General features: G+C 36.3%; 1 protein-coding gene across 2 annotated transcripts in view; it reads left to right on the top strand.

Moving 5' to 3' along the window:
- Positions 1 to 18,606, top strand: part of TTC27 (tetratricopeptide repeat domain 27) — a 114,093-nt gene that overhangs the window by 85,946 nt on the left and 9,541 nt on the right. For both annotated transcript variants that reach the window (XM_064708735.1, XM_064708737.1), the window contains 4 exons: positions 3,891 to 4,118; positions 8,661 to 8,759; positions 10,408 to 10,460; positions 14,407 to 14,572. In XM_064708735.1, coding sequence (XP_064564805.1) covers positions 3,891 to 4,118; positions 8,661 to 8,759; positions 10,408 to 10,460; positions 14,407 to 14,572 — 546 coding nt within the window. The remainder of the gene's footprint in view (positions 1 to 3,890; positions 4,119 to 8,660; positions 8,760 to 10,407; positions 10,461 to 14,406; positions 14,573 to 18,606) is intronic.

The following is an 18,606-nucleotide window of genomic DNA, read 5'->3' as shown; positions in this document are numbered from 1 at the left end:
CATAAGAAGGAGAAAAAACTAATATAAAACCTGAATGCACAGTATATTGATAGTTACTCATTGTATCCCTTTAACAGACTTGTTGCAAAAGGCAACATCTCTGTGTGTAGTGAGAACTGGTGTTGAAAAGTGCCCCTCTCCCTTCTTTTAACTGTGAGAAGTACCCAGAGGTCTCAAGAGTATTATTAACATGGGACAACTCTGTCTGAGGTGTAAGAGGTCTCTTCCACCTAACAATGGTACTATTTCCCTGCTGAAAGAAAAAGAAAGGGTGAACCAGAGATGTGACTTTTCAGTTCTTCCACTTGAAGTAAGGCCTTTCTCCCTTGCAAGAGCTCTGTAACATGGTAGCTGCTGACCTTTGATAGATTAGTGAGACCTGCCATTTGGCATCAGATGGATATTCCATCTTACAACAGCCTGTTTTCAACCCCATCTCCAATCCATCACCTCATGAGAGTATACAGCATGATACAGAGTCTGGTTTTAGACCAAAACATGTGTCACAGGGTTATTTTTCTTGTCTTGCATGACACAGATACCTCAGAACATTTGAGTGAGGAAACACAGTTATGGCAAGATCTCAAATGCCCACCTTTAAAGTCAGGTATGGCTTCCCAGATGTGAAGCACTACTACACTGATTAGTGCATGAGCTCATTCAAGAACTTGATTAATTTCACTATATATAGTAACAGTCACAGAAGGCAGGTAAGCATCCTCTATGTGGTTACAAAGCTAGGAAAGAGGAGTCAATGTGTTGCCCAGGGTCTTGCATGAAATTGCAGGGAAGATGAAATGAAAACCAGAGAGCTTTCCTTTCCTCTCACTTCCTTTTTCCATGCTCCTATGTTCTGCTTCTTCATGCTACTTCTCTGTTAGCCAAGCAGAAAAATGACTTTTTAGGAAATACTTTGAACTAGCAAAGGAATTAATTGTAAGAACTGCCAGATCAATGAAAAGTGAGGCTAATAGGGTCTTTTAGGAAATATATAACATTAAAATGTGGGAACACATGGATGGGATGGCAAGTGGAAATTAAGGGTTGGAAAGCCAGATGCAGAATTAATCATGAACTTGGTGTGCAGGAGTCTGCATAGTGAGTAATGAAGAGACACCGCCTCTTGTTTAAACTAGGCCCCTCTTTACTGATTGGACATTTTTGTGAAGTGTTGCCTGTTTCATTCCCATACCTCTCATTGTAGTTTGGAAGACAAGATCTTTCTTGTGTTTAAATCAACTGACTTTTGAGATTAGTATTGAATTCCATCCACTCTGGTACAGACTGTCCTGTGAAAAACCAGTGTTGTTATAAATGTACCTGATTCAGTCAGTGAGGATTATGCAGCTTCTTTTTTTTAAAAAAGTTATATTTAAATTGATAATTTCTGTATTATATCTTTCTAAATTTAGTTATAACTTTTAGTTATAAACACGCTTATTCATAATTAGTATCCCTTTAATGAGTAAGAATAAATGTCTAGTGGCTGCATTTCTTTTACTTATATTACATGCACTGTTGAAATATATTTTTTTATAATATTTGTTATTAAGGAAAGATTTGTTTTCGCAGAAGCAGGGTTCCTAGCAAAGATTAAATGGGATTTTTTGAAAACGTTTTACCACAAGGTTAGGAGAAAGGATTTTTCTCTTTCTTTTTTCCACCCCCATGAAATCCTAGGCAAGATGAGAAATCCAGTTTTAGAGTTTTATCTGGTTTTGTAGAAGGCAAATATTTTGATAACACAGGGGTTTTCTTTTAGTTTGATCTTTGTACTAGCCTTTAAATATTTAAGTAATAAAAATGTTTGCAACATGCCAGAGAGGTGATCAGATAGCTAATCAGATGAAGAAAAAGTCAGACTTCTGCTTATTTAATTCTCTGTTTTATCTGTGTGCTGAAGTATTTATGTTGGCAATGAATTCGTGTAAGCTTAGACCAGACCATGATGTTTTTATGCTCTTAAATATGAAGCACCATTAGCGAGTGGTTGTCTTTCCAGTCTAGGCATTGCCACATGGTAGCAATCTGAGCTTGGCAGTGCCCTGCAGAGGAAGTGGTGAAGATGCATCTTGCAGTGCACTTTTCACCTCGTATCTCCTTATACAGCAACATTTCCATGTTGTTTCTCAATGTGAATGGGAAAAAAACCCACCTTATCTTTTGATGTCTAATGTGGGTACTGCAAAAAATCAGCTCTCTCTGCTCTAGAAGAGAAAACCCTCTGTAATGTCTGTTATTAATATGCTATAGCAACTAATGGAGGCAGTTAAGAGGAAGTAAACTGCACTTTATCAAATCCCTGGAAGCCAGGCTGAATGGGGCTTTGATTAACCTGGTCTCATGGAAAGTGGGGCTGCAATTAGATGATACTCAATTTCCCTTCCAAACTAAACCACTCTGGGATTCTGTAAGTACAGTCTTCTGGTTAGGCAAGATTTTTCTACTGCTTTGGCTGGGCTAATTCTAAATGTTAAATAAGAGTTTCTTTGGCTTTTTTTAGAGAGCTGCTTCACAGGCACTTAAACACTTGCCATCAAGTTATTTTCCTAATAATTTGCCACCAATTTTCTTTCTAATGGAATTCTATTTTTGCTAATTTTAATATTCTTCTAGGAATCTAAACTTTTCTTCACACTTGTGCTCTTCAAATATTTGTAGACTTTACTGTTACTTTACAAAAATAATAGAAAGAATGAGATGCTAAAATTGCTATGCATTAAATATTTCAAACCAAGCATTTTTCTAAAGGTGATTTTCATATAGGTTTGATGAATTCTACTGATTGGAGTAAAAAAACTTCGCTTCTCTAAAGATTGTCTGAAGGTCAAAGATAGCAATTCTTACGCAAGAAAAGCAATCATAATTTAGATGCAGAGATGATAGCAGATTTCCTTTTAGGTAAAGGAGCTATGGTAGAAGAATGACTGGAGTTGCAATGTTGAACTTTAATTCTGTGGCAAGCAGTGTTGGATCTTTCTTGGTTTAGATGGTTCAAGTAGATCTTTTGTAAGAGAAAAATTACAGTCATCTGCATTGTGTATGTTGCATTTTTGCAGTGGGGGATTGAGGTAAGAGTTCCATCTGAACAACAGATCATCTGTCCAGTGTATTTATCTTTTCAAAGAGCCACAGAAAGCAGACTATCTCTTGTTTAAAAGTGAAACAATAATTTTATTGTTAGAGCAAAGATAGTGGCCCTGAGAAAAATAGCCGTTGAAAGTTTCTTACAGCCCGTAATAGATGTCTGGAAGACACAGCCTGTGTCTTCTTTTTCATAAAGCTGTATATATTTCAAATATATTTTATTTCAAAGATTTAGATAAATTTAGAATTTATGCATCTTGCATAAAAGAATGGCATTTCTACAGCCAACAGTATGAAAGTCAATGTGAGACACAATAGAATGGAAATCATTATTTTCAGAAAAGAGGAATTAGAGAAAAGAGAAGGAGAGTCGTTGCAGGAGTACTTACTCAGACATGTAAAAAAATGATGAACTTCTAGAATTGCAGATACTTTGTTGCTGTGAATTAGGTGTAGATTTGATGTCGAGGACTGGTATTTGTTCTTGGGACAGAATGCATACCTAAGATATAAAGAAAGATGTAAGCTCTTTCTTGTTTTTAGGGTTTAATTTTCCTTGGCGTGTTAAACCAAAAGCCACCATATTATGTTGAAGTGTTTCTTAGACATTAAGTTTGGAACCAGATTCTTTCTAGACTTTATCTTTGGTGCTGTGTTGGATAAAGATACCGTTTCCTCACTTGTCGTACTTCTTAATCTTCAGCTGATGATTGCAAGGTGCTAAAGCAGTGTTTGTTCAGGCAGGTAATTACCTGAAAACAAATTGTCTCATTATGTGTTGATTTCTCTTTGCTCTTTAACAGGCAGAAGAAATACTCAGGCGGGAGTTGGAGAAGAAGGAAACCCCAGGATTGTATTGTTTGCTTGGTGATGTTCTTAAGGACCACCAGTATTACGACAAGGCCTGGGAGCTTTCCAGGCACCGCAGCGCCCGCGCCCAGCGCTCCAAAGGCCTCCTGCACCTCCGCAACCGGGAATTCAGGGAGTGTGTGCAGTGCTTTGAACGTGCAGTGCAGATCAACCCTATGCAGGTGGGGAAGTTATGCACATATGGCTTTGGTTTTAATTTGTATGTTCAGTTTTGAATGATGACACTTCTTTAAAAGACAGTTCTGGGCACAGTTACCAAAATAAGAGTTTATTACTATTCTTAGCAAAATTTTCACCATGTACTTGGAAGACTGGCTGAAAATGGTAGTCTGAAATGAAGACATCCTTTTGCCTCCAGGTCTTTGCATGCAGGTAAATCTTTCCCTGTAGAACTCTTTCAAAGAAATTTCAAAGAGATGAAGCCACTGCAAATTAATAATTACCATGAAATAAATTCTGAACAAGTTATAAAGCCAAACAGTTCTAAGAGGAATGCAAATTTTAATGATAGTTTCCCTTCACCCTCTCTGAGTTTGCCCTGGCTTTGAGACAAATTCTCATCTCTGTATTTCACAGAAGTGTTTTTTGAATGTTCCAGTCTGTCTTGTTCTGGAGTCACTGAGAAGCGCTGTGTTATGCTTGTGATGACAGTAGCTTTTAGAACAACAATGCAACAAAATTGAAACCACAGTGGAAAGAGTACTCTTGATGAGGCTGGTTTCTCTTGCTGATCTTTGCAAGCTATTCTGCAGACAACTTTTGTAATCTTGTTTCAGTTTCTCAGCCACTAGATCCCATGCCAGTAAGGTTCACCCTGTGGAAGGTCTTCAGAAGTTAAAAAAGCTTCGTGGTTATTTATGTGTATAAATTGTGCTCCTCATAGCCATTTCTAGGTCCATGCAAAAGCAGGATATTTCTCCTTCTGTTCTTTGCCCCTCAAAGAGCACTGCTGAAGCTGCTGTTTTAAGTTCCATGTCACTAACTGGACATTTGCTTTAGAAAAAATTTTAAATGCCTCCAGCCTTTCAAGTAATTTTCATGAAGCTTTTTTTGTATTTCGCTGACGTATTTTATTCCAATAAATCAGAGTCTTATTCAGATGAACTCCAGATAACTTATAAACATCTTTAGAATAGAAAGTAAAATGAACAAAAATGTCAGCAAAATATATATTACTCAGATAGGAATTTTATTTAGATCAGGAAGACTTCCAGATAATAAAGGGCTTCAGGAGATGGCCTAGAGGGCTCAAAACTGAGAAATATTCTGCTGAAATGCTTTTTTATTTTGTATCCTTTCCAAAGGAAGTTTAGAATGAAAGGAAATCCAAGAAAAATAGGCCAGTCCATATAGGAAAGTGAACATTTCCTCCTCTTGTTGCTTAGGGAAGCTCTTTTTAAGATTCAGTTGAATTGTTTCAAACAAACAGATTGAGCAGCTAGATAGTGCAGATTGACATAACCATCTCCTGAATTCTGTCTGTATTCTGTGACTACAGAAATGAATTGTTTCCTATTCTAGAGCATCTTGTGGATCAAAGCGGAGTGGAAATTGATTCTAAATTCAAGAACTTTACCACAAGGAAAATAATAATTAATTAACTTATTAACTTGTTCCCAGAGTTGTGTATAATTTATCAGGTAAACAAAGACTCCCTGTTACAAAAAATTGTAAATTTTTTGTGATTATTGGAAACCTTTCTGAAGGAAGAGATTTTTAGACTGCACCAAGTGATTCCCCAAAATATGTAAAGGATAAAATCATTCTCTCTCGACCCTCCTTTAATCTTGTGTACTTTTTAGCCAGCCAGTCAATGGTCCTTGAGATCTTTGAGCTATATAAGCTATATAAGCCAATCTCTCTATCAGTCTTTGGGCAATCCACAAAAAAATGAAAACCTTGCAGTTCACATATACCTGAAACTTGTGTTCATTAGCACTGCTGCTCACAGAATTGCTTGTTCTAGTACACAGACACATTTCTGTTAATGACAGACACATTTCTCTTGTACTTTCACTGTGAGCATCTTGCAAGGCTTGACAAACAATTCCAGAGGTCAAAGAGCTCACACAGTCAGTTCTCAGTGGTGAAAGCCTGTGCAGTTCAGAAGTGAGACTGTGCTACTGTTGCTCATTAGATTCATAAGACATGCAGTGACTGTTTTTCCTCTCAGCCTTTACAGAAGCACTGTTTAACTTGTATCCTGAGCTGTAAAGTTGGAACTAACCTTCAATTTCATACTTGATTGCTGCAGTCTCTGCCCCCACTTTTCCTGTCCAGAAGTTACTAACCTAAAAAAAATATAAAGGGGAGTTAATGAGATAGCAGCCATGTGGGAGTGCTGGTGGACAAAAGAGCCTTAAAAATTGGATTGACTGTATGGTTATTTACTATTAGGATTGCCCTCTGAAATTTGAGTAACAAAATTTTCACTTCATGTGGAGTTTCTTCCTTGACTGATGAGTTTATGAATCATGAAAGTGACAGGTGTACAATGCTGAAAAGTAGGTTTTCGTGTTTGCCCAGGCCAAATGTAGTTGCTCATTCCATCTTCACCTATTTATCCACATGCTCCAGGGATGGGCCATCCACTTAGACCCTCATAAGCAAAAGTTTGTTTATTTCTTTTCTCAGTATTGTGAAGTTTGCCCACCAGGCTGCCAGGTCTGACAAAGATCAATGTCATGTGTTTGTGTTCTGGGATCTAAGGTTTGAAGCAGATTAACTATAAATTTTATAGCAGTTAAGTTAGAAGCAGATATAAGTTGAGTTTTAGAGACAGGAAAATGAGTTTAAAGTGGAGAGAACTGTAAGAATGTTTGCTACAGCTTGCAATTAGTCTGTGGAGGTAAAAGCTGCTTGTGTATGAGCCAACAGTGTTATCTTCAACTGTGTAAAATCCCTGATTTGAAAAAATTTTTAAGGTAATATTTCTGTGTTTAAATATTTGTTATGATTTCCTCAAGAGAACCTGAATTATCAGTTAGTTGCTTTAGAACTTGTACCCAAAACACAAGAGAATATAAATATTAAACAGACACCTCAAGAAGTAATGGTGTTGTTCAATATGAAGTTAATCTAACCTGTTTTTCCATCTTCCTCTTCCCCACCTCTTTCCCTTTCAAAAAAACTTCCCAAGAAAAACTGGGATTTTTTTTTTGACCTTGGCATATAGAATAGAGAAATGGCTGAATTTATTGCAGTAGAGTAGTAGAACCTGGACTGATTTTGCAACACCTTATAAAATGTCCTGTTTTGTTTTGACTGCATTCATTTAAAAAGCATAATGCTCTCAGAAAATGTTCTGTTAATGTATTTAGGGTTTAATCATTTTCTGAAAAACGAAACTTTTATAAAAGGTAATACTGGTTAGCTTGCAGCTCTTTGAGAATTAACCATGTGGCAAATCAGGAACTTGCTGTTAAAGAGCTATGAAAATGTATTTTGCTGTAATTTATACCATTTTCTGATACTATTTAGAGTAGAACAGACTATTTCAATTGGAAGGGACCTACAATGATCACCTGGTCCAAATGCTGACCAGTTCAGGGCTGACCAAGTTAAAGCACATTTTTTAAGGCATTCACCACATGCCTGTTGAACACTTGACAGCCTTGGGGCATCAGCCACCTCTAGGAAGATGTGTTCCAGTGTCTAACCGCCCTCTAGGTAAAGAAATGCTTGCTAATGTCCAGACTAAACCTCCCCTGGTGCAGCTTTGTACCATTCCCATGCATCTTGCCACTGGACAGCAGTTTTGTGTGAGCAGTGAGCCCTGGCAGCCCAAAAGGGCAGCGAATCCTGGGATGCATCAAACACAGCACGACCAGCAGGTCAAAAGGAGAGATTATCCTGCTGTTGAGCACTGTGTGCAGTTCTGGGCCCCACAATTTCAGAAAAATGTGAAGGTCCTTGAAAGCATCCAAAGGAAGTCTACAAAGCTGGAAGAAGGGCTGATTGGAAGGAACATCCTGAGAGGAGCGAGCTTGTCTAATTTGGAGAAAAGGAAGTTGAGACATGACCTTATTGTTCTCTACAGGTCCCTGAGAAGGGGAATGGAGAAGGGAGATGCTGAGTTCTCCTCCATGATTATCATTATTCATGAGAGGCATTTGGTTGTAACAAGTAAAGACTTTAAATGCAAGATTACTGAACTGGCCAAGTTCTGTTCTCTGTGCAAAACGTTAAGTACATTTCTATCTCTAAACATTGTGATAGAAACTTGAGAAGGTCGATGTCCTGACAAGAGAAGGAACTGTAATTTTTAACTGTTCCTGTTTGGTCATTTGAGATGTTTCATGTAAAAGTGTGATTACCTTGAAAAACATTTCCTTATGTATCATTTGACCTAATTGTAATAGTATAAAGTGAATGTGGATTTTTCACAAATAAAAGCAAAATATGCAGACCTCTAAGTAGCTATCACTTTGTTCTGTAATTGGAAATGGACTGTTAAAGAGCACTTCACAAATGGTCAAGTGATCTTCATGCAGTCAACACTTTTGCTTATCCATATTTATTAAAATTTTGAACCTAAAGTTTTTCTATAATCAGCGTACAGGATACTGTTTTTTCCAGTACAATACTGTCATAGGTGAAGATGGGTAAAAATCAACAAGAATTGTGTGTTCTCCCAGGGCAAATGATTTCTCTTGTGCTGAAATATCCGTGTATGTAGGTAACCATTAATTTTTTTTCTCCAGCTAGGTGTATGGTTTTCCTTGGGCTGTGCATACATTGCTTTGGAAGGCTACGAAGGTGCTGCCAAAGCATTTCAGCGCTGTGTCACATTGGAACCAGACGTATGTACTTTTGAACAAACTATTCAGATGGCTTATCTAAAAGCAGCAAGGATGTTTTCATTATAAACAAGCAAAGCAGTAATGAAAAACTTGTTTAAACCTTAGCCCTTTGAATAAATGAAGCTTCTTCATGAAGGATATATTTTTGTTGTAAGGCATCATAAAAATACCCAGTACTTAATTTTGTCCAAGTGGGTGTGTGAATGTTAAAATATATTTGAAAAAATCCTTTATGCTTGCACACATCACTAAAACAGACAAATGGGAATGACCAAATTGTGAGGAGAGATAAAAAGAGATAAAAACAAAAATTATATTCAAATATTTAGTCCTCTAAGTAATCAAATTCTCCTGAAAAAAAAAGTCAAGGTTACGTGTGGCAAGTGAATTTGTAACTGTGTATTTCAGGAGCACAGGGAGAATGGAGCTCGGCCATTTTTTCAGGATGCAGGACATGCATGTGTACAATGCTGTCGTTTGAATGTGCACTGAGACAGTGAAGGTGCCAGCTGAATTACCTGAGAAATACACTGACAATACTTTTGCCAGAAGGCCTGACTGTCAGCTTGTTGCTTCCTTAGAGTTAGTGCCATCTACTCAATAGAAACTGTTGTTATTCATTCTTTTCTCTTGGAAAAAAGAATGGGAAAGCAATGAGAGGTGACAGAGTATTCTTTTTTCTTTATTATAAAATGCAATAACTTCCTTAGGGGAAAAATGTACAGACAGACATCAATGGAATTCTTACTTTATATATTGGTTTTTGTTGTTGTTGTTCAGTGCAGTAAATTTACTTCCAAGTAGATATTAAAACTGGGTCCACTTATCTCTCATGGGCCTGTATTTAATTGTATTCATATGACTAAGCCAGCTGACTTCTCAATGGGTTAAATGGTGGGAGTTTTATAAGTAAAAGGTGCTGGACTGGCTCTCAGTTGGAGGTAAAACCTGTCTTTATACATCTGCAGCTGGAGCAATGTAGTGACCATTTTCATGAGTTAAGTCTAAGAAAGGTTTCCCAGCATGAGTAAAATGTTCTTTAAGCCTCAGGATAGATTTCATTACAAAGTACATTTCATTGCAGTGCTCAGACTCTATTCTTCAAATAATTTCTAGTTGTCACTTTGGTAAATTCAATGATGGGGCTTCACATTTCCTGTCAGGCAAAGGGCAGGAATCATCTCTGCTCATGTCTGCTGGTTTTACCTGAGGTGTGTTAGGGGACATCAGATCACTTCTGTCCAGTAGCAGAGTGGTGCAGCTGAAGTAGCTTCCAGCTAGTGAGAACTGAGGAGCTGCTGGGAGCACTGACCTTTCCAGCCATCCCAGCTAGATTCCAGAAGAGCATGCCTGTTTACAGCTGAGACTGAAGGCAAGAGCTGACTTAGTGTATTGCAACCCCAAGGCAGTTAATTCATATTTATATACCTGATTGTTGCTGATGTAGTCTAATATTTATGTATTTCAGTTTTAATATAATAATTTATACTTCAATGCAGTATTTTAACTGCCATTAGGAGGTTTGTGTCAATGTGTGATTAGCAAAATCAATTATATGTTTGGTAGTAGTTTCACTTATGTATTTTTACGAAGTAACCACAATGTAAGTGAATAAATTTTTTGGTCCTTCTCCTTTCTATCATTCCAGAATGCTGAGGCCTGGAACAATTTATCAACTGCTTATATCAGATTAAAGCAGAAGTAAGTACTTCAAAAGAATTAGAAGACATTGTTTCCAAAACAAGTAACTGTAGTTTCCTCTTTTTGACATGGAGTTTTTTTATTATTATAAGGTGCTTAACTCATAGTTTGCAATTCTTAGCCCTTCAGTGTTCTCTCTCAAGCTGGATCACTGGTAACTATTTTATTTTAGAGGAAATAATTTTGTAACTTTTGTACAAGTAACAGCCTCTCTCTACTTTTTTTTCTTGTTGGAGGTATGATATAGGAAGTACAACCAGTGCAAAATATTCATAATAAAGATGAATAATAAAAACGACTTGGAGCATGAAGTTAAGAAGATAGACCCATTTCAAGCAAACAATATATTCAGACCTATGTAATTTCATAGGATGTTTTCATCAGTAGATTTAAGGGAAACCCAGACAGTTTGGTTTTTATGTACAAAAGGAGATGGTATTCTGCACACATGCTAGCTGGCTTATTCTTCTCCCTCAAAACTAATGATTCCTACAAGAAGCTTTGAGCTAAGTGGACTGCCACTCTTATTTTGTATTTTTTATTTCAATGCAATGTAATAAAAGTTTACATGGAAGAATTTGATATTTAAGAATTTTCACATTATAACTTATTATCAAAGAATGAAACAAAAGAATACGATAAATTATTTTTAAAAACCTTACTTGAAATCTGACATCAATTTATATGGTTATGTAGTCAGGAGGCAAATAACAAAAGAGAGAAAGAATAGTAAGCTTGCATTAAAGTGTAAATTTATAAATGTACATAGGAAAAGTGAGAAGTAATATGGACTTAGGAGATAGATATGTCAATGGGAACAGGAGGGAGGAGAAAATGAAGTCTTAGTATAACTACACAAGGCTAAAAAGTAATGGAAAGCAAGAGCTTGTTTTAGCTTTTCAGTAGTTGCTTTTGTCTTCAGCGGTGCCTTGAGTATGTGCAATTCATGTGGTAGTTGCTCCTTCTTTTTCACACAATTCAAAATATCAGATGCTCAGTGTACTGGCTTATGCTTGTTTCATAAAAATATTTTTAATCAAAATAATTTTCTGTCTGCTATTCTGCTACAAGGCTGAGAAACTACTGAGTGATGAATTTCAGCTTACTGGTTTTATTATTCTTAATCTAGTCTTGTGATCTAATATGCTAAGCACTTACAAAACTTGTAACCTATTTGATATAGTAGCAAAATTAATAAATGGGGGCGTGTTACTGAGCTTTTCTTCCCACAGAATCATGTGAGATAGGACTCAATGTACAGTAAATTTTAAGTGAATATTACGTGTTGATAGCTGAGTGTGGCCTGTACTTGCTGTGGAATAGAAACTTCTTTGATTATTTGTGTAGTCACTTACAGGTCAAGACTGTGTGTGAGCTAGTTTAACTCTCTCTCAAAACAGAGAATATCTATAGTAGTACACTTAAATAATTTGTGTGGGGATACATAAATTCTTATGTTTCAAGCCTGCCAGAAGAAAAAACCCCCAAAAACTGGAGTGAGGATTTAACAAGAAGGAAAACAAAAGTAAGATATTTAAGTTAATAGCTTTCTTTCACTCCCTGAAAACAAATCCGGCTTTACTCCAAACAGGCTTTTAATTCAGGCCCACTCATAGGGCCTGAATTAATTGTGAATTTGGCCAAGGCTTGGCAGAGTCTCACTCACAGGCAAATATAACATAAGTACATTTTTTTGAAAAGTGTATGCAAGCAACTTGCTAACACCCAAAGGACAGGGGTCTTGTTGATTTTTGAGGTTGTTTGCTTTTTAAGACTCCACAAGTTTTGTGTATTCTGAATTTCCTCCAGAAAAATTAATTGTGATGAAAACAGACTCCATGCTTTGGTTTACCAGAAAAACTACTCTGTGTGCCAGGAGGTCTTTGAAATCTAGGTCTCACATTTCTCAGAATAAACTGGGACTGGCCCTCTGTCCTTTGAATGAAAGATTGCTGGTTTCCAAGACCAGATAATGCATTTGTACTGCCTACTGTTTCCTGTCTGGGTATGAATTTACTTAACTGGTTAAGGATACGCCATCATTATGTGATTGGTTAAATACACAGGGGGTTTGTTTTGAGAATCTAGAGGATTTTATTACATAGCAAGCATGATGATTTGTGGAATACTATTTCCATCCCATCCCTTCAGTATCTTGACTACATTTCCATCTTACTGGCATCTGCCCTCCTGATAGCTTATTAATTTTCAGGAAGGTAGGGGAGATGATACAGACTAACCCTACAGATGGTGGAGAGCAGTTGCAGAAACAATACTGTCAGAGAGCTGTGGCAGGTCCCAACTTCCATTGTAGCAAAATCCACAGAAGGAACAGGACTGTGTTTTTTTCTAATTTAATCTAGTAAAATCAGGGTCTGAAATTCCTTAGTGAGATTGTTAACAGGAGAAAACTCAATTCTTTGCACATGTATTCATCAGCATCACATCTATCAATATATCAGAAGAGAGAGAAAACATGGGAAGATCCTGCATGTGGGCTGTTCTGCTCTACCTATGCCAAATGACCTGTTTTCCTTGAACAATTTTGCTCTATCAGTCCATTCTCTTTGTATGTATTTGATAACTCTTAATATCATAACATTAGATTGGCAGTTATTTACATTTTTCCCTGCCCAAGCTATTTCAAACTTCTAATGGCCTGATCAACTACTTAGCTATTACATTGTCTTGGCTTGTGTTTACACTCTCTTGGACCCTCTTTTTGAAACTCAACCAACAGTTTCTTTGGGCTGTCTTTCTTTAGAGAAAACACTTTTAACAACTTAGTCAAGCAATATAGATCAAGTGAACTGCATATTTTGATAACAGGCCATCTTTATATGGTATTTATTAAAAAGAGATATATTGTTATGCCTTACCAAAGTAGCTTAGGAAAGCTCCATTTCAAGTCTTAATTTAAAGGAATGCATTCTTTTGTGGATTTTTACGTATCATGACTGTCAAACTGAGAGTGTGACTGTCCAACTTCAGTCTCTTAGAAAGAAACGTATCATTCCAGTTCTCTAGCAGGGTTATTTTAAAGTTTCAAATTTATTGCAACTTTTTGTAGTATGTTTAAGGCTTTAAACAGTAAACTCGCAAACCTCACCAGCACAGGCGTCAGATGGCATGTTGTTATCTGAGCATGGCATTACTGCTCTCCTGAGGAAATGGTCAAGAGTTGACTGCAGTGGATGCATATGAAAAACTAAAGATGCTTTGTAACTTGATGATGATTGTATAGGTATTGTGCTGTCCAGCTTTATTCCATAACACTTTCTCCTGTCAATATGAGATGGGTTAGATTGGAGAAGGACCCTAGTAGTATTTGGGGCCGTTCTGACACATTTGTACTGAGCAGGACAGCATCGGGGATCAGGTGGTGTAAGTAAACCTCCCAGCTTACCTAAAGATAAAAATGTTTGAAAATGATGGGCTTCTGTGCAATGGATATGCATGTTTACCATGTGCAAATGTTTAAAATAAATGTGATTAAAAAGTGTGTGATTAAATAAGTCAATACCATTCTGCATCTATCATGAACTCAGTGATTTTTAATTTTTTAACGTGTGTTACAACTGCAGCATGAGTAAGATTATTTTCTCATGGTTCCGGTTAAAAATTTGGAAAGGAAAATATTGACATAGATGGCAAAATTATGATACATTTTTGTAAAAAGAAATTAAAATTACAAGAGCTGAGAGACGTTACCTAGTTCGAATTACAGAGTGTACTATTGTATATAAACTAATATAAAATAGTTTGCAAGAGAGATTAAGGAATTATCAATATTGTAAATTACAAGCAATAGCTTTTGCATGGCACTGTGTTCTAAATGGGATTTTTTTAAATGAGATTTTTTAGTTAGACACAGTTAGCTGTGCCAACTGATTTTAGTGTAAAAATCTTCTGTAATAATGTATATTATTCTTTGATTATTGATTAGGACCAAAGCATTTCGAACCCTCCAAGAAGCTCTCAAGTGCAACTATGAGCACTGGCAAATATGGGAGAACTATCTTCTCACCAGTACAGACATTGGAGAGTTTTCAGAAGCAATTAAAGCTTATCACCGGCTCATGGACCTAAAAGAAAAGTACAAGGATACACAGGTGGGGAAATGTTCATATTTAGTCATCCTGTATGTTCGCTGATTTTTGTTCAGAGACAGAGAGATTGACGATAGCTGCTGATAGCTATGCTCTCAGTAATGATAGTGCACATGCCAATGAATTTATGTAGGCAAGTGATTTAAGTTTTGGAGAGTTAGACTCTACGAATAAATATTTAAAATTAAACTGGACAAAACTGAAAACATTTGCATCCAGATTGCATCAACTTTGTGAAAGCACATGTGTGAGCCTTGCAGTTTCAAGACCTATTTTTATATAAAACACAGTGCATAATCCCATCTTTCCATATTGTTCCTGCATATCCTGGTGTCAGAAATAATATCAATTATTTAGTTGCAAGAAAGGGAAGCTTTTCCCATGTATTGGAAAATTCCACAAATCAGCCTTTGAAAATGTACTGAATGCATTACAGTCATAATATTGATTCTTAATAACCAGAACAAAGAAAAATAAGAGGTATTTTGCTCATCTTTCACTGTAGTTCAGTTAAATTTTGTGTTTGTAAATGTATGCTCTGGACAAAATCCAGAAAACAGCTGGATTAAGCTGTTAAGCTACCTTAACAGCTTCAGCTGGAATGCTGCCTTGTCTGAAACCAAGTCCTGAACCTGGCAGGGTTTTGCACACTCAGTGAAAATAGCAAGGTGGAGCTGAAAGGCAAGCCAAAGAATCTCTCAAGGAGAATAATAAAACACCTTCAAGAGCCTTTGCAAAATTAGCAGATCTGGTTGAAGAGCTTATGAGCTCTTAGTGAGATTGTGTAGTACCAGGGTAAGAGGAACCAGCTGCTGCTGCTCATGGATCCAAAGAATGTTTTGTTTCTTGTCCCATAAAAAGAGAAAAAGTAGCTTTCCTGGGAATTTGAGTCCAGTGATGAGGAGAGAGAGCAGATAGAACTGGTTAAAATTGTGGAAACATCATTTGGTCATGGGGGATAGGGATGTTAAATACTTTGTTCACGTTACTTTTTAATAACAAATTGTACATGAGTGCAATGCTTATTACTAGTAAAGCCAGTCATGCACAGGATAACATTCTGTATGAATAAAATCTTTCAGGTTTGGTATAGCTAAACGTTAAACATTAGCACCAAAGAGTGTCAGTGGAAAACTGTGTTGTATGTGGTAAAGATTAGTGTGTTTGGCAGCTAGAGTAGTACCATAGTACTGGTGGGGCCTGGCATGGAGCATCTTGCAGATGGTTGACTTTTTTCAACTAATTTTTTTCTCATTTGCTGCTTAAAATAGCATTTTTAGGAGTGGTCTACTGTATTATTTAAAACAGACTGACAGCTGACTAGGAGTAGAGGTTTCTACATCTCTTTGCCCATTTGAGATATTTTGAGATGATACATATGCCTATTACTGTTATTTGTCAAATTTTATGCAATACATTTTATTAAAGGATTTGAGGATATTGCTTGCATTAAATTTCTATTTTTGTTGCATAACTTTTTTAATCTTGTTCTCGTACAACTTTTATAACTTTGAAGAAGTATATATGGTATCTTTCCTAAATTATTTTTGCATTTTAATTTTGGCTTCTCATATGTGAAGTGTTTTATGGGTTTCATTGTAACTTCTAATACAGTTGCCTAAATTAGGAGGATTTTACTAGTTGCCAAGAAAAACCTCAGGGCCTGATTAGAGAATTTCAGGCTTGAAACAATTATCTTACAAGAGGAGAATATTTCTGTAGCAAAACAAAAAAGCAGATAAAAATAAAAGCTTCTGCTGAAATTGTTTATAAAGTTCACCATTAATTGGTGAGCCTCTCCTTTTTTCCAACTGGACTGTTTGGAATAGGGATGATCTACAACCATCTTGTGCAATTGTATTTTGACAATCTGAAATAATGAACATGAGTAAATGAAAACATACACCATTGTTTCCATTCAACATAGTATGATCTTCTCTCAAGTTATACTTATTATTTGTAGTCATCATAGATTTTAATTGATAGACTACTAAGCTACATGACATAATGGTGAGAAGCGAGGTAGGAATTTTTAAAAAAATAAATATGCACAGGACTGGCAGAAACAAGTTGGGTCATGGATTCCAGTTCTTTGTGAAAACCAACTGCTTTTAGCATAATCATTGCTGCAGAATACCCCTTGTGAGACTGAATGTATAGATTACAAGTGTGCAATTGAATATGCAATTTGAAATACCCTTGATTTCTGTAGCTACATCAGACTTTTTAATTTTATTTCAGAATAGCATGAAGTCATATTTTTATATCACTGATTTCTTCTAATAATAGTAAAGCATTCAGATTCCTGTTGATGATTTCTGTTAGGCCATTGTTGTCCTTTGTGCCAGTCTTCTGCACACAGATTTGGGAAATTTTTCTTCTGTGCTGTTCTAGTTATTTAACAATGCCATCCTTGTGGCAAAGGTTCTGAGATAATGATATCGTGAAGGTTGAAGATAGGTATGCACAGATTCTACAGATAGGATTGGACAAGGAAGATGTAAAGGGCTCTTTATAAATGAGCAACAATGCAGTAAAAGATTACAGCAAATGACAGTTTCAAAAGTCTCAATTTGCTAGCATTGTGTATAAATGTTGAAAGCACACTTTCTTACCTTCCCTCCTTACTGGTTCTTAAAATTCTTCACATTTCCATGTATCTTTTCATGTTCACAAAGCTGAGAAATAGACCTGGAAAACCTTCACTCTATGTGTTATGTAATAAAATAGAAAGGTTAACTGAATTATCCATAGTAATTCCACTAGTAAATCAGTCACTAAAAAGTACCCAAGGAGAAAGCCTTACCTATTATAATCATCAGTTTGGTCTCTGAATTATTGATATCAGCTAGTAAATGTACCTGGAAGTTTTCTGCACTTCCTGATTGTACTAATTTCCATCACATGTGTGCTTATGGAGGCAATCAACCTTTTTTACTTGGAGTGTTGCAGTCTTCTGAATGACAGAGTTATTTTGTGGTTGGAAAAACTGTTTCAATGCAGTATTTCAGAAACCATATCTTCATTATGTGCTGTCAAAGGTTATGAATAGAGAAGTATAGACAAAGGATTCCACTTTGCTATTCTGTGCTATTGAGATTCTAGCAAAGTTTTTCATCAAGTACCATCAAGTACCCTTTCCATCAAGTACCATCCACATTTCAGCAGTTCATGTTGCCAAACCATTTCTGGCTAAAGGCCACAAGAGCATGTTCCAAGGGGATCTTGAAAAGCGAGGGTAGGAATTAATAACTTCTGGAGCTCTACTTCATTTAAGTAGCTCGCTAATGACAATTGTCTTTATTATAAAATCCTTCGTTTGGAAGGGAAATAGGGAGAACTTGCAGACTGCAAATTTGTCATTTTGGATCTGTTATCTGAGGGTTCCCATCTTTCTTATGCACCGTCAAGTTTGATTAGTATTAGTGAAGCATCTGAAAATGGTTTGACCAAGAGAATTTTTATATGAAAGGAGTTGTTTGGAGAACAATTGTGAAATGAGAGTAACTGATGAAAATCACTGCATTTGTAAATGACTTGGTTTATTTCTAAGGTTTTGTCTCACAGTATCTTTTGTTCAATTTGTAGTAAACACATTATTCACAAAAGCAAAGGAGAAGGAGGCATGCAGGTGGTGTGATGTCATACTAAACATGAACTCTCTGGTCATATGGAGCGCAGTTCATTAAAAGAGGCATGAAGGAAATCAACCAACCAAAAAAATCCTCTATTGCTTGTTTGGGATCTTGGGCCAACAGAGAGCATTGCTGTATAGTTTAGTGTGTATGGCAGTTTAAAATCTCTCAAAGACAAATTTTAACTTTTTTGGCAACCTAAATTGCAAAACTCTGCTACACTGCTAATACTTCTGGATGATTAGTACAATTCACTTGCAGTTTGAAATAACTTTATTTAACAAGTGTGGACAACCAAGCATTAATGATTCATTACTGTTTAATGGACCCTTTAATCTGGGTCTTGACACTAGTTTCATTTTAACTGCTGTAGTGCCAAAGCTTACATGATGGATTACAAAA

Source organism: Zonotrichia leucophrys, chromosome 3, assembly GCF_028769735.1.
Source record: "Zonotrichia leucophrys gambelii isolate GWCS_2022_RI chromosome 3, RI_Zleu_2.0, whole genome shotgun sequence".
Lineage (NCBI taxonomy): Eukaryota > Metazoa > Chordata > Aves > Passeriformes > Passerellidae > Zonotrichia > Zonotrichia leucophrys.
The sequence above is the reverse complement of the archived record's forward strand: the minus strand, read 5'-3'. Positions and strand labels throughout refer to the sequence as shown.